Source organism: Ranitomeya variabilis, chromosome 4 (genome assembly GCF_051348905.1).
Source record: "Ranitomeya variabilis isolate aRanVar5 chromosome 4, aRanVar5.hap1, whole genome shotgun sequence".
NCBI classification, from domain to species: domain Eukaryota; kingdom Metazoa; phylum Chordata; class Amphibia; order Anura; family Dendrobatidae; genus Ranitomeya; species Ranitomeya variabilis.
In genome coordinates, this window is record NC_135235.1 from 655,696,031 (window position 1) to 655,718,095 (window position 22,065).

The window sequence follows — 22,065 nt, forward strand, 5'->3', positions numbered from 1 at the left end:
GGGATCTGCTTGACAGATCACAGCAGGTTAATTCCTTCTGATCCTTTTTAATAATATTTCCTTTTGCATGCACGTTTGTTTGACCATTATTCCCTCGAGCGCGGTTTCAGTTGTATTGCTGCTATTGTCCCTGACTTGTTTGGAGATCTCCTTCGTCTTCATTGTGTTTGGTTAGTGGTGCCTCTTGCTTAATGGTGTTGCAGCCTCTGTGGCCTTTCAGAAAAGATAAAGTGTATATACTGACAATGTGACACTTAGATTGCTCACAGGTGGACGTCCTGTCACTAAGCATGGGACTTGTGAAGGTAATTGCATCATAAACTTTTAGTGGCTTCATCACAAAAGGGGTGAATACATATGGTCATTCCAATTTTTAGTTATTTGGTCCCATATATTGAATTAATGCCTATATTTTTCTCACTTCACCAACTGAGACTATTTAGTGCTGATGCATCACACACAAATCGGATTACAAAAATATTTACATACAGGTTGTAATGTAACAAAATAGGTAAAAAGCCAAAGGAGTGAATACTTCAGCAAGCCGCTGTATATAGGGCCACTTTATGCACATCATGCACACATAGAGCTCTGCTCCGCTCCGTACACGTTGTATAAACACTGCTCCGCTCCATCTACACACGTCCTACTCACGGCTCTGCTCCGTACACACACGGCTCCGCTCCGTACACACACGGCTCCGCTCCGTACACCTCATACACGCGCTGCTCCGCTCCATCTACACAAGTCCTCATGGCTCTGCTCCATACACCTCGTACACACACGGCTCTGCTCCGTACACCTCTTACGGCTCTGCTCCGTACACCTCGTACACACACGGCTCCGCTCCGTACACCTCTTACGGCTCTGCTCCGTACACCTCGTACACACACGGCTCCGCTACATCCACACTATAAACCCCTCCTGACCCCACACAGAAACTTCCCCTCATCCAGCACCATGACAACCAGCACAGCAGAGTCCTGCATACACTGAGGCCCCTGATCATGTGACCCCTGACTCCTCCCCTCCTGTGACCTCATCCCAGGTCCTGTGCGCACAGAACAGCCATATATGTGGTGTGCGGCTCTGCAGGTGGAGGTAGGTGCTGGAGATTCCCCATTACTGGGGGCAGTAACCCCTTCAGCGCTGAGAATATTGTGTTGTATTTGTGTTACATGTTATTGTTCCCTTTCCTCTGATAGATACATGCGACCCAACAATGAAAGACAGGAAGCATGGAATATGTATTGCTTACATACTATTGTCCCCCCCATGCAATACAATGCACCCATCCCCCCCCACACACACATTATGATAGTACAATATGGCACCACCCACCTCCTAATACATAACTCCTCCCTCCCCCACTCCTGGTGCAGGTACAGATGACCCCGGGACACAGCACCGACCTCCTGGATCAGTTTCCCAGGGCTGGAGATGGGGCCGGTGCTATAGCTGTATGAGGGGCTGTTATCTGCGCTGTGAGCTGTACATGTAAGGCTACTTTCACACTAGCGTTTTTTGCAATACGTCGCAATGCGTCGTTTTGGCGAAAAACGCATCCTGCAAAAGTGCTTGCAGGATGCGTTTTTTCACCATTGACTAACATTAGCGACGCATTGCGACACATTGCCACACGTCGCAACCATGTAACGTTTTTTGCTGCCGACGGACCGCCATTTCCGACCGCGCATGCGCGGCCAGAACTCCGCCCCCACCTCCCCGCACCTCACAATGGGGCGGCGGATGCGCTGGAAAAATGCATCCGCTGCCCCCGTTGTGCGGCGTATACAACGCTAGCGTCAGTACGTCGGCCCGACGCACAGCGACGGGCCGAGTACGACCCTAGTGTGAAAGTAGCCTAATGGAGACATTCTGGGGACGGATTATCCCAGCAGTAGAACTGTGTATCTTATTAGAATAGGCTGTATTTTAGCTTTGTTTTTATTTCACTTTAACAGTTTAATGACTTTGTTCTAGGATTATTAGACCCTGTGTGTCGTGGAGACATCTCGGAATGTGTCGGTAGGGAATAGAACCTTCTCTCTCTTTGTGTCTCAGAGCCTCCATTTTATGTCATTCTTTTGGCGCGTCTCAAACGATCATTCAGTTGATGGCCACCTCTTCCATACACAGGAGCCTTCAGCTCGGTGAATCTTTGGTCAAAATAGAACAAAGTCCAGCTCACCATAGTTGACATCCTTGAGGACTCGGAGGACGGAACCGCTGTGTCAAGGCATGGAGGAATCAGGAAAATGATGAGCTGGATTCCTCATCTTTTTCCTGATTAAAAAATGGTGCAGCGACCAGCACCGAAGTGATTCCTCATGACCAGTGGGAATGATCTAGATCAGTGTTCCCCAACTCCGGTCTTCAAGAGCCACCAACAGGTCATGTTTTCAGGATTTCCTTAGTATTGCACAGGTGATGCAATTATCACCTCTTCAATACTAAGGAAATCCTGAAAACATGACCTGTTGGTGGCTCTTGAGGACCGGCGTTGAGGAACACTGATCTAGATGCTCCAAAACACCCATGCAGCCAAGCAAAGCCCCCATGGTTCTGGGTCAGGCCAACCCAAAGCTATGGAACAAACGCAACAAAGGTGGCAACACAGCACTGACTCCAATAGAAAGGGGATAAAAACAATCCTTCTGCATGAGCTCAGACCTAAAGCTTAGGGAAAAATAGGCGGTACAACTCTCTTGTTAATTTAAAAATCTTCTGAAGAGGAATGGGGTACGGTAGGAGTTTTGGTACCAAGTAAAAGAACAAAGGAGAGGAGACAGTGACCAAAATGCAACAACTGTAGAAAGCAATCATTGACCGCAAATTAAAAAAATGACTCATTAATGTATTGCAGCTAAACACAAATTTACAAGTGGTTCTTGATTAACATTCTGATCAGACAATGTGAAGCCCACTGCCAAGCAACGGCAACATCCAAGTGATCCCACCTCAGCTAGGAGAGTGACCCCATACTGCCAGGCAAAGCCCCCACAATTCCAGGTTACAGCATCTCAGTGGCAGGGCACCACTGCAAACTATTCGGTGGTTGGCATATGGCGAAGCACCTTCACCATCAGGGATACACTAAGACTTTTGTCATGATGAGGCAGTGGGCTTCATAAAGTCTGATCGATATGTGTTGTGAAATTGGATTCTGGGCTCCCCCGGTGGCCACTTGTGGAATTGAACTTGTGTGCATCATCCCCTCTGTTCACCTGCTCCTATCAGGATGTGGGAGTCGCTATATAACCTTGCTCCTCTGTCAGTTTCTTGCCGGTCAACAATGTAATCAGAAGCCTTCTGTGCTTGTTCCTGCTACTAGACAACTCCCAGCTAAGTTGGACTTTTGTCCTTGTGTGTTTTTGCATTTTGTTCCTGTTCACAGCTGCTGTTTCGTTACTGTGTCTGGAAAGCTCTTGTGATCGGAAATTGCCACTCTGGTGTTATGAGTTAATGCTAGAGTCTTAAAGGAATTTCTGGATGGTGTTTTGATAGGGTTTTCTGCTGACCATGAAAGTGTCCTTTCTGTCTTCCTGCTATCTAGAAAGCGGACCTCGATTTTGCTAAACCTATTTTCATACTACGTTTGTCATTTCATCTAAAATCACCGCCAATATATGTGGGGGCCTCTGTCTGCCTTTTGGGAAAATTTCTCTAGAGGTGAGCCAGGACTGTCTTTTCCTCTGCTAGGATTAGGTAGTTCTCCGGCTGGCGCTGGGCATCTAGGGTTAAAAAACGTAGGCATGCTACCCGGCCACTTCTAGTTGTGCGGCAGGTTTAGTTCATGGTCAGTATAGTTTCCATCTTCCAAGAGCTAGTTCTCATATATGCTGGGCTATGTTCTCTCGCCATTGAGAATCATGACAGATATGTTGCTCAGTTTTGTCAATTTTGACTTAGCTGCAATAGATCAATATATAACTTTTGGATGCTCGGACCATGTGTTTTTCTAAAACAATGGTGCATTATGGGACGAGTCTGCACCAAATTTGTCTTCTAGGTATATCAGACGCTTACAAAGGTTTTAGGGTATGTTTCCACGTTCAGGAAACGCCTGCTTGTTTGACGCTGCGTAGAGCCGCAGCGTCAAACACGCAGCGTCCAGATGTTACAGCATAGTGGAGGGGATTTTATGAAATCCGGTTTCCACTATGCGTGGTAACACGCATCCGGCGGCCCTGCGATTCCAGACATGCGGTGCGTCTTTTTAGAACGCAGCATACCCGTTTACCTTGCTGCGCCGCCGCAAGGTAAAACACAGGGCCCTATGTGTGGGGTGCGATGATTCCGGATGTGTGCAATGAACACATCCGGCATCATCGCGTCTACAGAAGGGGGTGGAGCTTTGGGTGGAGCGGGTCTTCCGTTCCGTCCAAAGCGCCAGCCATCCTGAACGTGAACACGTACCCTTAGTCTGGATTTCAGCTTCTCAAACCTACCGCCCAAAATCCTAATGCCAAGGCAAATATTTATTTACAGCCCAAGAAATGGATCAATCTGTCCCAGATTTACCACTTAGGAATATTAGACACTTAAACTGTGTTTCATATTTATAGGATCAATTTGTTGTCTTCATTGCAGTAGCAAAAAAAGTTATTCACCACCAAATAGACTAATGCAAAGCTTGGTATTTCTACTAGTACATTTTAACCCCTTTACCCCCAAGGGTGGTTTGCACGTTAAAGGGCCACTGTCACCCCCCTCCAGCCGTTATAAACTAAAAGAGCCACCTTGTGCAGCAGTAATGCTGCAGTCTAACAAGGTGGCTCTTTTAGTTTTTGATTCAGTTATTCCCTCAATAAAGCGTTTTAAAATTTGTACAAAATAACCTGTCCTTAGACCTGGAGGCGGTCCGAAGCTTCCTCAGTGAATCTCCCAACGGCCGTCACTCTTCTCTTCTGGGGATGTGGTCCCCAGCCCCCTGCGCGCTGTTTCATCTTAAATCCGTCTTAAATACTTAATAAGTAACATTTCCGACATGTCTACTTTACATCAGCTCAATTTTGGAACCAAAATTTTTTTTTGTTAGGCTAGGTTCCCATTGCGTTAATGGGATAGCGCTAACGGACAGCGTTGCACGGCGAAATTAACGCCGTGCACCGCGTCCGTTAGCGCTCTCATTGCCGGCAATGTTAGAGCGCATTGCTAGCGCGTGTCATTTTCGGCACGCGCTAGCGATGTGCCGGTCTTTTGTAGCGCGCCTCGGAAGCTGCTTGCAGCGTCCGCGGCGCGCCAGAGGTCCGTTCCCCGCTCTCGCAGATCGGGGATCTGCGAGAGCGGGGACGTTAACGCGACCCCTGAACGCGGCCCCAAAAAAGACATTGCGTTAGCGCAATCTGCTAGCGCTCGCGCTAAACGGATTGCACTAACGCAATCTGAACCTAGCCTTAGGGAGTTATAAGGCTTAAAAGTTGACTAGCAATTTCTCATTTTTCCAACACCATTTTTTTTTAGGGACCACCTCTCATTTGAAGTCATTTTGAGGGGTCTATATGATAGAAAATAACCAAGTGTGACACCATTCTAAAAACTGCACCCCTCAAGGTTCTCAAAACCACATTCAAGAAGTTTATTAACCCTTCAGGTGTTTCACAGGAATTTTTGGAATGTTTAAATAAAAATGAACATTTAACTTTTTTTCACAAAAAATTTACGTCAGCTCCAATTTGTTTTATTTTACCAAGGGTAACAGGAGAAAATAGACCCCAAAACTTGTTGTACAATTTGTCCTGAGTACGCTGATACCCCATATGTGGGGGTAAACCACTGTTTGGGCCCATGGGAGAGCTCGGAAGGGAAGGAGCGCCGTTTGATTTTCAATGCAAAATTGACAAGAATTGAGATGGGACGCCATGTTGCGTTTGGAGAGCCACTGATGTGCCTAAACATTGAACCCCCCCACAAGTGACACCATTTTGGAAAGTAGACCCCCTAAGGAACTTATCTAGATGTGTGGTGAGCACTTTGACCCATTAAGTGATTCACAGAAGTTTATAATGCAGAGCCGCAAAAATAAAAAAATAATATTTTTTCACAAAAATGATCTTTTTGCCCCCAATTTTATATTTTCCCAAGGGTAAGAGAAGAAATTGGACCCCAAAAGTTGTTGTCCAATTTGTCCTGAGTACGCTGATACCCCATATGTGGGGGGGAACCACCGTTTGAGCGCTTGGCAGAGCTCGGAAGGGAAGGAGCGTCATTTGGAATGCAGACTTAGATGGATTGGTCTGCAGGCGTCACATTGCGTTTGCAGAGCCCCTAATGTACCTAAACAGTAGAAACCCCCCACAAGTGACCCCATATTGGAAACTAGACCCCCCAAGGAACTTCTCTAGATGTGTTGTGAGAACTTTGAACCCCCAAGTGTTTCACTACAGTTTATAACACAGAGCCGTGAAAATAAAAAATCTTTTTTTTCTCCACAAAAATTATTTTTTAGCCCCCAGTTTTGTATTTTCCCAAGGGTAACAGAAGAAATTGGACCCCAAAAGTTGTTGTCCAATGTGTCCTGAGTATGTTGATACCCCATATGTTGGGGTAAACCCCTGTTTGGGCGCACGGGAGAGCTCGGAATGGAAGGAACACTGTTTTACTTTTTAAACGCAGAATTGGCTGGAATTGAGATCGGACGTCATGTCGCGTTTGGAGATCCCCTGATGTGCCTAAACAGTGGAAACCCCCCAATTATAACTGAATCCCTAATCCAAACACATCCCTAACCCTAATCCCAACGGTAACCCTAACCACACCCCTAACCCTGACACACCCCTAACCCTAATCCCAACCCTATTCCCAACCGTAAATGTAATCCTAACCCTAACTTTAGCCTCAACCCTAACTTTAGCCCCAACCCTAACTGTAGCCTTAACCCTAGCCCCAACCCTAACCCTAACCCTCGCCCTAACCCTAGCCCTAACCCTAATGGGAAAATAGAAATAAATACATTTTTTTAATTTTTCACTAACTAAGGGGGTGATGAAGGGGGGTTTGATTTACTTTTATAGTGGGTTTTTTAGCGGATTTTTATGATTGGCAGCCGTCACACACTGAAAGACGCTTTTTATTGCAAAAAATATTTTTTGCGTTACCACATTCTGAGAGAGATAATTTTTCCATATTTTGGTCCACAGAGTCATGTGAGGTCTTGTTTTTTGCGGGACGAGTTGACGTTTTTATTGGTAACATTTTCGGGCACGTGACATTTTTTGATCGCTTTTTATTCCGATTTTTGTGAGGCAGAATGACCAAAAACCAGCTATTCATGAATTTCTTTTGGGGGAGGCGTTTATACCGTTCCGCATTTGGTAAAATGGATAAAGCAGTTTTATTCTTCGGGTCAGTACGATTACAGCGATACCTCATTTATGTCATTTTTTTATGTTTTGGCACTTTTATACGATAAAAACTATTTTATAGAAAAAATAATTATTTTCCATCGCTTTTATTCTGAGGACTATAACTTTTTTATGTTTTCTTTGATGGTGCTGTATGGCGGCTCGTTTTTTGCTGGACAACATGACGTTTTCAGCGGTACCATGGTTATTTATATCCGGCGATACTAAATATGTGTACTTTTATTGTTTTGGTTTTTTATTTAGATAAAGAAATGTATTTATAGGAACTATATATATATATATATATTTTTTGGAATATGCCAGGGGGGGCATCATGTTATAGTGTAAGATCGCCGATCTGACACTTTGCAGTGCTCTGAGCAGGTGCAGTGAAGCCACCTCCCTGCAGGACCCGGATGCCGCGGCCATCTTGGATTCGGGCCTGCTGCAGGGAGGAGGAGGTAAGAGACCCTCGGAGCAATGCGATCACATCGCGTTGCTCCGGGGGGCTCAGGGAAGCACGCAGGGAGCCCCCTCCCTGCGCGATGCTTCTCTATACCGCCAGAACACTGCGATCATGTTTGATCGCAGTGTGCCGGGGGTTAATGTGCCGGGGGCGGTCCGTGACCACTCCTGGCACATAGTGCCGGATGTCAGCTGCGATAGTCAGCTGACACCCGGCCGCACTCCCACCGTGAGCGCGGCCAATCGCGCTGGACGTACTGTCCTGTCGGTAGTCATACGGGCCCACCCCACCTCGATGGGATAGTACGTCCGATGTCAGAAAGGGGTTGAAGTCAAACAATCCCCCCAAAATCAGTAGTTTCATCTGACTTTAAGCTAATCTGTATAAGGCCTAATAGATTTTCTTTATACATTGCAGACCCAGAGACCATGATTAGGCATCCGGGTATCATAGTAATCCAACAGCACCTCACCATCGAGTAGTTGGGTGGGGGTTAGAGCTGTATGATGGAGTCCTGTCAACCTTTTTAGATATTACGAATGCCTTTGATGCAAGTAATTGAACTGTCAGTAGTAATGCTGCAGCCATTCCCAAGCCTTCCTTGTGACATACATGTAAGTTGTAGTGGGCAAAAGTTAATATATACCGTAAGTTGTGTGTATATATACACAAATGTTTAACCCCTTCAAGACCTTGCCCTTTTCCGTTTTTGCGTTCTCGTTTTTCGCTCCCCTCTTTCCCAGAGCCATAACTTTTTTATTTTTCTGTCAATATGGCCATGTGAGGGCTTGTTTTTTGCGGGATAAGTTGCACTGTTGAGCGACATCATTGGTTTTACCATGTCGTGTATTAGAAAACCGGTAAAAAATACCAAGTGCAGTGAAATTGCAAAAAAGTGCAATCCCACACTTGTTTTTTGTTTGGCTTTTTTGCTAGGTTTGCTAAATGCTAAAACTGCCCAGATATTATGATTCTCCAGGTCATTACAAGTTCATAGACACCAAACATATCTAGGTTACGTTTTATCTAAGTGGTAAAAAAAAATTCCAAACTTTGCTAAAAAAAAAATAATAATTGCGCAATTTTTCAATAACCGTAGCGTCTTCATATTTCGTGATCTCGGGTTGGGTGAGGGCTTATTTTTTTTGCTCACTGAGATGACATTTTTAATGATACCATTTTGGTGCAGATACGTTCTTTTGGTCGCCCGTTATTGCATTTTAATGCAATGTCACGGAGACCAAAAAAACGTAATTCTGGCGTTTCAAATTTTTTTCTCGTTACGCTGTTTAGCGATCAGGTTAATGCTTTTTTTTTTATTGATACATTGGGCGATTCTGAACTCGGCGATACCAAACATATGCAGGTTTGATTTTTTTTTTTTATTGTTTTATTTTGAATGGGGCGAAAGGGGGGTGATTTAAACTTTTACATTTTTTTTTTTTTCATATTTTTTTTTAATTTTTTTTTTTTACTTTTGCCATGCTTCAATAGCCTCCATGGGAGGCTAGAAGCTGGCATAGCCTGATCGGCTCTGCTACATAGCAGCGATCATCAGATCGCTCCTATGTAGCTGAATTGCAGGCTTGCTATGAGCGCCGACCACAGGGTGGCGTTCACAGCAAGGCGGCATCAGTAACCATAGAGGTCTCAAGGAGACCTCTGGTTACTATGCCGACGCATCGCTGACCCCCGATCATGTGACGGGGTCGGCGATGCTGCAGTTCCGGCTGGAAGCGCCGGTTAAATGCCGCTGTCAGCATTTGACAGCGGCATTTAACTAGTTAATAGCCGCGGGTGAATCGCGATTTCACCCACCGCTATTGCGGGCACATGTCAGCTGTTCAAAACAGCTGACATGTCCCAGCTTTGATGCGGGCTCACCGCCGGAGCCCACATCAAAGCAGGGGATCTGACCTCCGCAGTAATAGTACGGCGGAGGTCGAGAAGGGGTTAACATTTGTTAAAAAGTAGAATCTAATGTTCTCTTTACGGTTATATGCAAGAGCTGTTGGTGCCATTTTTTATTTTGTATTATTTTAATACTTGCTTTTATTTTCTGGTGTTTTTCATGTAATATAGTGAATATGCAGAAAAAAACATAACAAAACACTACGTGTAGATTGTGGTATCAATAAATCCTGTCTGCGGTTTTTGTGCACACAACAAAACCCTGGAAAAATGCCTCAAGCTTCAGTGTGTGTGAATCAGACATGAGATCTGACACGATAGAAGATTACGGCTCGGGGTAGACGTGAAACCTTCATACAGGCGGCCGGGGGTGATGTAGTCGGTGACGGGATCTGTCCAGATATGTTTCTAGAGCCGTAGTAGAAGATGAAGATGTCGTCCTCATCATGAAGTAGTTATTTCTCATATCACGTGTAATGAATATCTCCTGCAGTATTGCTAATGCCGATTCCAGGGTCGGTAAATGGGGCGAGAATTAGCGTTATGGAAGATGAGTCTATGAGGAACATATTCAGCTGCCGACTCCAAAGAAGAAACTGCTTGTAGTGTGTGACCTAAAATATATAGGATTTATTAGTAGATGTAAAGAAGAAAACTGAAGTGCAAAATAATAAAAACAAACTCAAATTAACAATCCCCCCCATTACTCCTGTACCACCACTGCTTGAGTCCTCGACAGTCTGTCAATTTCTTAGCAAGTTCCAACAAACATATGACCCCCATATACAATCAGTGGCATGGAGGATACCTTTTAACCCCTTAGTGACAGAGCCAATTTGGTACTTAATGACCGAGCCAATTTTTACAATTCTGACCACTGTCACTTTATGAGGTTATAACTCTGGAACGCTTTATCGGATCCCGCTGATTCTGAGATTGTTTTTTCGTGACATATTGTACTTCAAGTTAGTGGTAACATTTCTTCGATATTACTTGCGATTATTTATGAAAAAAACGGAAATATGGCGAAAATTTTTAAAATTTTGCAATTTTCAAACTTTGTATTTTTATGCCCTTAAATCAGAGAGGTATGTCACGAAAAAATAGCTAATAAATAACATTTCCCACATGTCTACTTTACATCAGCACAATTTTGGAAACTAAATTTTTTTTTGTTAGGGAGTTATATGGGTTAAAAGTTGACCAGCAATTTCTCATTTTTACAACACCATGTTTTTTTTAGGGACCACATCACCTTTGAAGTCATTTTGAAGGGTCTATATGATAGAAAATAACCAAGTGTGACACCATTCTAAAAACTGCACCCCTCAATCTGCTCAAAACCACACTCAAGAAGTTTATTAACCCTTTACGTGCTTCACAGGAACTGAAACAATGTGGAAGAAAAAAATGAACATTTAACTTTTTTTTGCAAACATTTTACTTCAGAACCATTTTTTTTAATTTTCACAAGTGTAAAAACAGAAATTTAACCACAAATTTTGTTGTGCAATTTCTCCTGAGTACGCCGATACCCCATATGTGGAGGTAAACCACTGTTTGGGCGCACCGCAGAGCTTGGAAGTGAAGGAGCACCGTTTGACTGTTTCAATGCAGAATTGGCTGGAATTGAGATCGGACGCCATGTCGCGTTTGGAGAGCCCCTAATGTGCCTAAACAGTGGAAACCCCCCACAAGTGACACCATTTTGGAAACTAGACCCCTTAAGGAACTTATCTAGATGTGTGGTGAGCACTTTGAACCCCAAGTGCTTCACAGAAGTTTATAACGTAGAGCCGTGAAAATAAAAAAATCACATTTTTTCTACAAAAATGATCTTTTTGCCTCCAAATTTTTATTTTACCAAGGGTAACAGGAGAAAATGGACCCCAGAAGTTGTTGTACAATTTGTCCTGAGTACACCGACACCCCATATATGGGGGTAAACCACTGTTTGGGCGCATGGCTGAGCTCGGAAGCAAAGGAGCGCCATTTGACTTTTCAATGCAAAATTGACTGGAATTGAGATCGGACGCCATGTCGCGTTTGTAGAGCCCCTGATGTGCCTAAACAGTAGAAACCCCCCAAAAGTGATCCCATTTTGGAAACTAGACCCCCCATGGAACTTATCTAGATGTGTAGTGAGAACTTTGAGTGCCCAAGTGCATCACAGAAGTTTATAATGCAGAGTAGTGAAAATAGAAAATATATTTTTTTCCACAAAAAAGATTTTTTAGCCCCCAAGTTTTTATTTTCACAAGGGTAACGAGAAATTGGACTCCAATATTTTTTCTCCAATTTGTCCTGAGTATGCTGGTACCCCATATGTGGGGGTAAACCACTGTTTGGGCACACGGCAGAGCTCGGAAGAGAAGGAGCGCCATTTTGGAATTCAGACATGGATAGAATTGTCTGTGGGTGTTATGTTGCGTTTGCAGAGCCCTGATGTACCTAAACAGTAGAAACCCCCCACAAGTGACCAAATTTTGGAAACTAGACCCCCTAAGGAACTTATCTAGATATGTGGTGAGAACTTTGAATGCTCAAGTGCTTCACAAAAGTTTATAATGCAGAGTAGTGAAAATTAAAAAATATTTTTTTTTCCCACAAAAAAGATTTTTAGCCCCCAAGTTTTTATTTTCACAAGGGTAACAGGAGAAATTGGACCCCAAAAGTTGTTGTCCAATTTATCCCGAGTACGCTGATGCCCCATATGTGGGGGTAAACCACTGTTTGGGCGCACGGCAGAGCTCAGAAGGGAGGGAGTACCATTTGACTTTTTTAGCGCAAAATTGGCTGTCGTGTTTGGAGACCCCCTGATGTACCTAAACAGTGGAAACCCCCCAATTCTAACTCCAACCCTAACTCCAACACACCCCTAACCCTAATCTCAACCCGATCCATAATCCTAATCACAACCCTAACGATAATCACAACCCTAACCCCAAAACAGCCCTAATCTCAACCCTAACCATAACCCTAATCAAAACCCTAAATTGAACACACCCCTAATCCTAATCTCAACCCTAACGTCAAACCTAACCCTAATCCCAATACACCCCTATCCCTAATCCCAACCCTAACCTTAACCCTAATCCCAACCCTAATCCTAACCCTAATCCCAACTCTAACCCTAACTTTAGCCCCAACCCTAACTTTAGCCCCAACCCTAACCCTAATTTTAGCCCCAACCCTAGCCCTAACCCTAACTTTAGCCCTAACCCTAAATTTAGCCCCAACCCTAACCCTAAATTTAACCCTAATCCTAGCCCTAACTTTAGCCCCAACCCTAACCCTAGCCCTAAGGCTACTTTCACACTTGCGTCGTGTGGCATCCGTCGCAATCCGTTGTTTTGGACAAAAAACGGATCCTGCAAATGTGCCCACAGGATGCCTTTTTTGCCCATAGACTTGTATTACCGACGGATGGCCACACGTCGCGTCCATCGTGCACTGGATCAGTTGTGTTTTGGCGGACCGTCGTCACAAAAAAAGTTCAATGTAACCTTTTTTTTGTACGTCGCGTCTGCCATTTCCACGCATGCGTGGCCGTAACTCTGCCCCCTCCTCCTCAGGACATAGACTGGGCAGCGGATACGTTGAAAAACTGCATCCGCTGCCCACGTTGTGCACAATTTTCACACCGTGCGTCGGTACGTCGGGCCGACGCATTGCGACCGCCCCGTACCGACGCAAGTGTGAAAGAAGCCTAAGGCTACTTTCACACTAGCGTCGTACTCGGCCCATCGCAGTGTGTCGGGCCGACGTACCGACGCTAGCATTGTAAGCGCCGCACAACGGGTGCAGTGGATGCTGTTTTTTCAACGCGTCCGCTGCCCCATTGTGAGGTGCGAGGAGGAGGGGGCGGAGTTCCGGCCGCGCATGCGCGGTCGGAAATGGCGGACACGTCGCACAAAAAAAGTTACATGTAGCGTTTTTTTGTGCCGACGGTCCGCCAAAGCACGACGCATCCATCGCACGACGGATGCTACGTGTGGCAATCCGTCGCAATGCGTCGCTAATGCAAGTCAATGGAGAAAAAACGCATCCTGCAACCACTTTTGCAGGATGCGTTTTTTTCTCCAACGACGCATTGCGACGGAAGCCAAAAAACGCTAGTGTGAAAGTAGCCTAACCCTAGCCCTAACCCTAAATTTAGTCCCAACCCTAGCCCTAACCCTAATTTTAGCCCCAACTCGTCTCTCCTTCCGGCCGGCAGATGGCGGGCGCACTGCGCATGCGCCCGCCATTTTCTTTCCCGAGGGGGAAGCCGGCCGGCAGGAGGAGACGCAGGAGGACCCACGGACACCGGGTAAGTATGATAGGGTCCCCGAATCCCCCTATTTCTCTGTCCTCTGATGTGCGATCACATCAGAGGACAGAGAATTACAGATCGCTTTTTTTTTTTTTTTGCGGTCGCCGGTAAACAGTTAATTACCGGCGATCGCAAAACAGGGGTCGGTAAAAACCGACCCCGATCATGTTCTTTGGGGTCTCGGCTACCCCCGGCAGCCGAGACCCCAAAGATCTTCCGGGTGCCGGGCGGCGGGCGCAATGCGCATGCGCCCGCCATTTTTTCCCCGGAAAAAAGATGGCGGCGCCCATCGGGAGCCACGAGGAGCACCGGGGGAGATAGGTGAGTATTGGGGGGCTATTGGGGGCGATCGGGGACCCTATTTCTCTGTCCTCCGATGTGCGATCACATCGGAGGACAGAGAAATTAAATGGCAAATCGCGGTTTGTTTTTTTTTGTTGCGACCGCCGGTAAACGGTTAATTACCGGCGATCGCAACTCGGGGGTTGGTAAAAAAAACCCGAATCATGTTCTCTGGGGTCTCGGCTACCCACGGCAACCGAGACCCCAGAGAAAATCCGACTCTGGGGGGCGCTATTCACTTTTTCCACAGCGCCGTTAATTAACGGCGCTGTGGTTTAAGTACCCTTAGCGGCCGCCGTTAAAAGGCGTATCGGCGGTTGTTAAGGGGTTAAACAGCAATTCAACTTATGTTCCATTTTAAGGATTGAATTACAGATCAGATAAATCAAAATTCAAAATCACAAAAACGTCTCTGTGTAAATAAATTATCAAATAGTTGACATTTTCTGGAAGACCTAACTTTTATTGTACATTTACTCTGTACTTACGAGTTAGCAAATAGATGTTACATCAAGGGTGTAGATAATTGACCTTTAGGCTGACAGGATGTTTTTACCATCACTAGGCACCATGTAAATGCAATATTTCCATGCCATACTTTTAATAATAAGATATTGACACCATCCATGGATATATCTGTGACCAGTGGGTTCAAGCGCCAGGATTTTTGGCTTTGAGAAACCACAGAAAAGCAACATTATCTCGAATTATGGGTATATCATAGTTGTTTGGTGTGTCTAGTGTGGTGAAAGTACGCTCAGAAATATAGCAGTTATATTATTCCACTATGAGATTCCAGTGGGAAAATATGACATTGATTGGAATCATGTCCTTGCACCTTCTTTCTATGCCTACAATTAGCCATCCTCCTCTCATCTGACCAGGAGGAGGGCTAAGGTGGGTAGATGAGACCCTTTATACTATCTCTCAAAATCAATTCATTGTCAGATCCGAAAGAGGCAACGTGAAGTGTAGTAGGAAAAAAGTATCAGAGTTTACATCGCTTTATAGTTTGAAAGTCCATAGGAGGAAAACCAGTGGGTGCCATAGCTCCAGCTGGTGTGGATCAGCAACAGTGGGAAAAATGAAAGAGCAGAACTTCCACAGGTGAAATAGAAGCACTATTTTATTTCTTTAAACTGTAAAACCCGATATACAAAGATAAAAATCTGACATGTTTGACGTCCCAGACGCTCTTTATCATAGCACATTATGCTATGATTAACCCCTTTCCAACCTTAAATGTATAGTTAGGGTACCGTCACACAGTGCAATTTTGATCGCTACAACGGCACGATTCGTGACGTTCTAGCGATATCGTTACGATATCGTTGTGTCTGACACGCTACTGCGATCTGGATCCCCGCTGAGAATCGTACGTCGTAGCAGATCGTTTGAAACTTTCTTTCGTCGTCTAGTGTCCCGCTGTGGCGGCATGATTGCATCGTGTGACACAGGTTGTATACGATGTGCGTACAGTAACCAACGGCTTCTACATCGCAAATACGTCATGAAATTATCGCTCCAGCGCAGTGTATTGCAACGTGTGACCGCAGTATACGACGCTGGAGCGATAATTATACGACGCTGCAACGTCACGAATCGTGCCGTCGTAGCGATCAAAATTGCACTGTGTGACGGTACCCTTACGTCTAAGGTTGCCTCCCCCTCTTTGCTGCGGGCTCCTTTTCCGGCACATGTCAGCTGATTTTATTAACTGACATGTGCCCTTAACAGCAATGTCTGTAAAGCATATATTGAGCACCTACAGCAGTAGACAAATAGTTTGAGGAAATGTCTGGAATTCCTATCGTCTGGACAGTACTGGGGAATCACAGTGATGATCGTTACTTCTGTGTGGTTAACATAAAGGGTATTAATGGACATAAGAGTAAATGGATCTATCCTGGCCTAGACACAACAAAACGACCTGTTTTACACTTAGATGAAGTGCCAGTCCCATGGTTCTATAAGCTAGAAGAGCTCACTGAAGATGAATCTTGTTCTTCACCTATAAACAGTAGTCAAGATGGTAGTGATTTTGAAGGGACCTCATCAGTGCCACAAGTTTTTAATCAGCTGGAGCTCAGTGTTTTCATTAGAGAGCTAAATCTCCCTCAGACATAAGCAAAATTGTTGGCGTCTAGACTAGTGGAGAGGGATGTAGTACATATGGAAATCAAAATCACATACTATCGCAACAGAGAAAAGGATTTACTGCCATTCTTCTCAGAGCAAAGTGATTTTGTTTATTAAAACAATGTTCATGAAAATGGACATATTTCAATATCGACCAATGCAAATGGTGGCTTTTCATACACAGTTCTAAACGGAACCTAAAATGTGTGCTTTTACACAATGGAAACAAATATGGATTAATCCCAGTAGGTCACTCAACAAGATGACAATTGCTCTAGTCCTACAGAAAATACGCCACAATCACCAGTGGCCAATCTGTGTGGATCTAAAGATGGTGAATATTTTCCTGGGACAGCAGGGTGGATAGACTAAGTATTCCTGATTTATCTGATCAGAAAATGAGCACTGGGTGAGAAAACCGGTCTCTGAGAGAACAAATTGTAGTAGGAGAAAATAATGGAATTGCAGAACCATTTGGTTGACAGGCATAAGATTATTTTACTACCCTTGTGAATCAAATTAGGAAATTAAGTTTCATGAAGCAGTTTGTAAAGGCTCTAAACAAAGAGGGAAAATGCTTCAACTACATCTGCAGAAAATTTACATCACTGCCCATGGAAAAGCCAAAGGTTGGTATTTTTGAAGGTCCTCAAATCAGAGTACTCGTGAAAGATCCACACTTCAAAGATTCATTGAACAATGCTGAGGCAGATGCATGTTCTTCTTTCGGTATGGTTGTACAGAATTCTCTTCAACTGTAAAGCAGATAACTACACTGAACTAGTAGAAAGAACGCTATATTCTTTACATCACCTTGGCGGTACAATGAGTATCTCCACAGCCACTTGGATCGTTTCCCAGAAAACCTTGGTGATCTAACTGAAGAGCAGGGTGAACGATTTCACCAAGAATTAAGAACTATAGAAGAAAGATACAGAGGACGCTGGGATACCCATGTAATTGCAGATTACTGCAGGTCTATTCAAAGTGATTGCCCTGGCGCAACTCACCACAAGAAATCTATAAAGCTTCACTTCAGTAAATGAACAGTGTATGAATGACACATTTTTATGCATGTTTAGTACTTATTCTGTGATGTCGATTCTTAAAAAAATAAAACAAATCTACATATATGGATTTGTTTTAATAACCAAGTAGGCAAAAATAATAATGTCCAGTAGAAACCAGTCCTAGTGTTTGATCGGTCTTATACATAGAGTTTATCACATCTCATTAACTAGCGCTTATGGAAGAAAAACAAGGGCAGGTTTAGAATTAGTGACAAAAACTGACCTAAAAGCAGGTTAAATATCAGGCACCAATTTTCTTGTTCCACAATTTATTATCAACATATTGTGATAGATGAGTGGATGAGTGAGTGTCAAAAGTGTAGTCCCCCTTTGCAGTTCCATCTGAGTGAGGAGTGCAGCAAGTGTGGGGTTACTTTCATACTTGTGTATATAAGCTGAGAATACAACATCTACACATTATATCTCCTCATATGTTTCCTCTATTATCTCCAGTGATTGTTATATTACATGGGATTTTTTATGGTTTTACATTGGCTCACGTTCTTCCCATACAGGTCCCTACAATATCAGATCCTTTCAGTGGAGATCTTCTATGTAAGAGAATTTCCCTGATTTACCCATCAAGAATGATTAAGAACATGGACAACTTGTCAGAGAAGATATTACACCTCACCCTAGATATCCTCTTCTGGCTTACAGGAGAGGTGAGCGATGCTGATGACTTCACATTACATCATTCTTATCTACGGGAATAACAGATGGACAGAACAGGAGAGGTGAGGACTCTGGAAATGTCTGTAGTGAGATTTATTAATGTGTCTCTCCATAACCAGGATTACACAGTAGTGAAGAAGTCCTCTAGTAAGCTTTGTCAGGCCCATGTTTCTGAGGGATGGCGAGGACCCCTAAGACCAATCACTGGGCCTCAACCTCACTCCCTGATACATGAGGACATCAATGACCAGAAGATCCTAGAACTCGCCTACAAGATGATTGAGCTGCTGACTGGAGAGGTAACACTGCTGTGAATGCTGGGACATTATGCAGTAACGCTATCAAGGGATTGGGGGGATAACGGTAACATTGTATGTTTTAGGTTCCTATAAGGTGTCAGGACGTCACCCTATATTTCACCATGGAGGAGTGGGAGTTTTTAGAAGGACATAAAGATCTGTACAAGGACGTCATGATGGAGGTTCCCCAGCCCTTCACATCACCAGGTAATAGGACTAAATACACACGGCCTATAATAGTCTGTATGTAAAGAATTAATTCAGTCCCTGTATATGTTTTCATCCAGATCTATCCAGTACGAGGACAACTCCAGAGAGATGTCCCCATCCTATTCTTCCACGGAACTGTAAACAAGAAAATCCCAATGTTGATCAGGATCATCAGGTAGATGGAGAAAATGTCATGAGATCAAATCTTTGATGTGTTGACAAATGTGAAAGTCTTGTGCTCAGTCTTGTTTAATCCCCCAGTATTATATATTTTATATTTGTTTTAGAATGTTGGAGATGGCAGGATTAGAGCTGATTGTAGATGTGATGTCTCCATCTGTCTACGAGGAGTGTACATGTATATGTGTATACATGTGGATGCATATGAAAATAGTTTTCTCCTTTAGATGTCATTTGGTGGCTTATGTCATCCATTGTAAAGAAAAGTAAATATCTGTATGTGTCTTTTACAAAATACTGTTGTATGCAGTAGTGCAGTCTACTAAACTATTCTATTTTTCTATTAGTGGTGTACGATCTATTTCTATACATTGAACCTCATCTGCAAACACAGTATGTCCAGGTCAGCCTGTAACTTAAGAACATCTTAAACAGTATGCACTATACTACATAACTTGGTGTCATCTGCAAATTCAGAAACAACACAATAAATCCCTTCTTCTATATCATAAATAAGTTGAATAATAGCGGACCCAGCACTACTTTCTAATCCTGTAAAACCTAATTTATCCATTAGAAATCTATGTGGGACAGTGTCAAATGCCTTTGCAAAAGTCCAAAAAACACCATATCCACACCTCCCCCCTCTATCCATGTTTCTACTCACCTCTTCATAACAGTTAATCAGGATGGTTTGACAACTTCTGTCTTTAGCAACACCACACTAATCATAACTTAGAAAAAAACAATAGAACACGTACTCTTGTATGTGATCCTTTATAAGTCGCTCTTGGCATTTTCTTGATGAGCTTCAAGAGGTAGTCACTGGAAATGGTTTTCACTTCACAGGTGTGCCCTGTCAGGTTTAATAAGTGGGATTTCTTGCCTTATAAATGGGGTTGGGACCATCAGTTGTGTTGAGCAGAAGTCTGGTGGATACATAGCTGATAGTCCTACTGAATAGACTGTTAGCTGCTTTTTTCTTGCCATAATGCAAATTCTAAGTAAAGAAAAACGAGTGGCCATCATTACTTTAAGAAATGGTCAGTCCGAAAAATTGGGAAAACTTTGAAAGTGTCCCCAATTGCAGTTGCAAAAACCATCAAGCGCTACAAAGAAACTGGCTCACATGAGGACCGCCCCAGGAAAGGAAGACCAAGAGTCACCTCTGCTTCTGAGGATAAGTTTATCAGAGTCACCAGCCTCCGAAATCGCAGGTTAAAAGCAGCTCAGATTAGAGACCAGGTCAATGCTACACAGAGTTCTAGCAGCAGACACATCTCTGCAACAACTGTTAAGAGGAGACTTTGTGCAGCAGGCCTTCGTGGTAAAATAGCTGCTGTTTGGGCTAAAGAACACAAGGAATGGACATTAGACCAGTGGAAATCTGTGCTTTGGTCTGATGAGTCCAAATTTGAGATCTTTGGTTCCAACCACCGTGTCTTTGTGCGATGCAGAAAAGGTGAACGGATGGACTCTACATGGCTGGTTCCCACCGTGAAGCATGGAGGAGGAGGTGTGATTGTGTGGGGGTGCTTTGCTGGTGTCACTGTTGGGGATTTATTCAAAATTGAAGGCATACTGAACCAGCATGGCTACCACAGCATCTTGCAACGGCATGCTATTCCATCCTGTTTGCGTTTAGTTGGACCATCATTTATTTTTCAACAGGACAATGACTCCAAACACACCTCCAGGCTGTGTAAGGGCTATTTGACCAAGAAGCAGAGTGATGGAGTGCTACGCTAGATGACCTGGCCTCCACAGTCACCATCCGAGATGGTTTGGGGTGAGCTGGACCGCAGAGTGAAGGCAAAAGGGCCAACAAGTGCTAAGCATCTCTGGGAACTCCTTCAAGATTGTTGGAAGACCATTTCCGGTGACTAACTCTTGAAGCTCATCAAGAGAATGCGAAGAGTGTGCATAGCAGTCATCAAAGCAAAAGGTGGCTACTTTGAAGAGCCTAGAATATAAGACATATTTTCAGTTGTTTCTCACTTTTTTGTTAAGTATATAATTCCACATGTGTTAATTCATAGTTTTGATGCCTTCAGTGTGAATTTACAATTTTCATAGTGACTTAAATACAGAAAAATCTTTAAATGAGAAAGTGTGTCCAAACTTTTGGTCTGTACTGTATCTCTGTGATTTAAGGGCATGAAAATTAAAATTTGGAAAATTGCGAATTTTTGCCAAATTTCCGTTGTTTTCGCAAAGAAATACAAGTCATACAGAAGACGTTTTACTACTATCATGAAGTACAATATGTCACGAAAAAACAGTCTCAGAATCACCAGGATTCGTTGAAGCATTCCAGAGTTATTACCTCATAAAGTCAAAGTGGTCAGAATTGTAAAAATTGGCTTGGTCATTAACGTGCAAACCACCTTTGGGGCAAAGGGGTTAACTGATTTCATTACTTTTTTTTTAGAAATTATATTAAGTTCTTTAAAGTTTTTAAATGCTAGAGCCGAACCCACCAATTGATATATTCTTGAATGCCCTTTTTGTCATTTAAGGCTATCCTAACCATAGGAGTAAGCCATGTAGGGTGTAAACTTTGTTGTCTATAGGAATGTATTTTACAGTCTGATTAACCAATATAGACTTAAATCTCAAATTTAGCAATAATATCTCTATCACTATCTGACAGTAGCTGCTCCCAGTCAATGATCTGAAGCATAGCCTTCATACCAAAAATAATTTCTATTGTCGCCACTGGTACCAAGGTTTTTGTCATTAAAATTTGCATCTAGCTGTGCACTGCTTGAAATGACCAAATTGAGTAGATCATCAACTCTTGATATTCTATAAACTGACCTACAATTATTCTGCGACAAGATGAGGAATTTTCTCCCACATGCATTTGAAGCAGAACTATGACCCCCGTCAATACCCAGGTAATTAAAATCTCCCATAATTACTACTCTAACAGCCAGTGCAGCCCCCGCCATCTGATTGTGTGCTGACCTTTCAACACCTCAGTAATGTTGGGGAATCTATAGATTACTCCAAAAACAACCTTGTCAGTATCTAATTCCCTTTTTAATTTAACCAACAAGGTTTCCATTTCCTCACAATCTTCCTCCCCAATTGTCTCTGTCGCACTCAC

At 43.6% G+C, this 22,065-nt stretch overlaps 1 protein-coding gene across 1 annotated transcript in view; it reads left to right on the forward strand.

Annotated features, from left to right (window-relative positions):
* The first annotated feature begins 1,047 nt into the window (after positions 1-1,047).
* The window catches only part of LOC143767449 (uncharacterized), a 30,769-nt gene continuing 9,751 nt past the window's right edge, over positions 1,048-22,065 (forward strand). Inside the window, exons 1-5 of the mRNA XM_077255789.1 lie at positions 1,048-1,101; positions 18,105-18,254; positions 18,384-18,563; positions 18,647-18,770; positions 18,851-18,948. Of these exons, the coding sequence (XP_077111904.1) occupies positions 1,075-1,101; positions 18,105-18,254; positions 18,384-18,563; positions 18,647-18,770; positions 18,851-18,948 (579 nt within the window). The 5' untranslated portion in view covers positions 1,048-1,074. The remainder of the gene's footprint in view (positions 1,102-18,104; positions 18,255-18,383; positions 18,564-18,646; positions 18,771-18,850; positions 18,949-22,065) is intronic.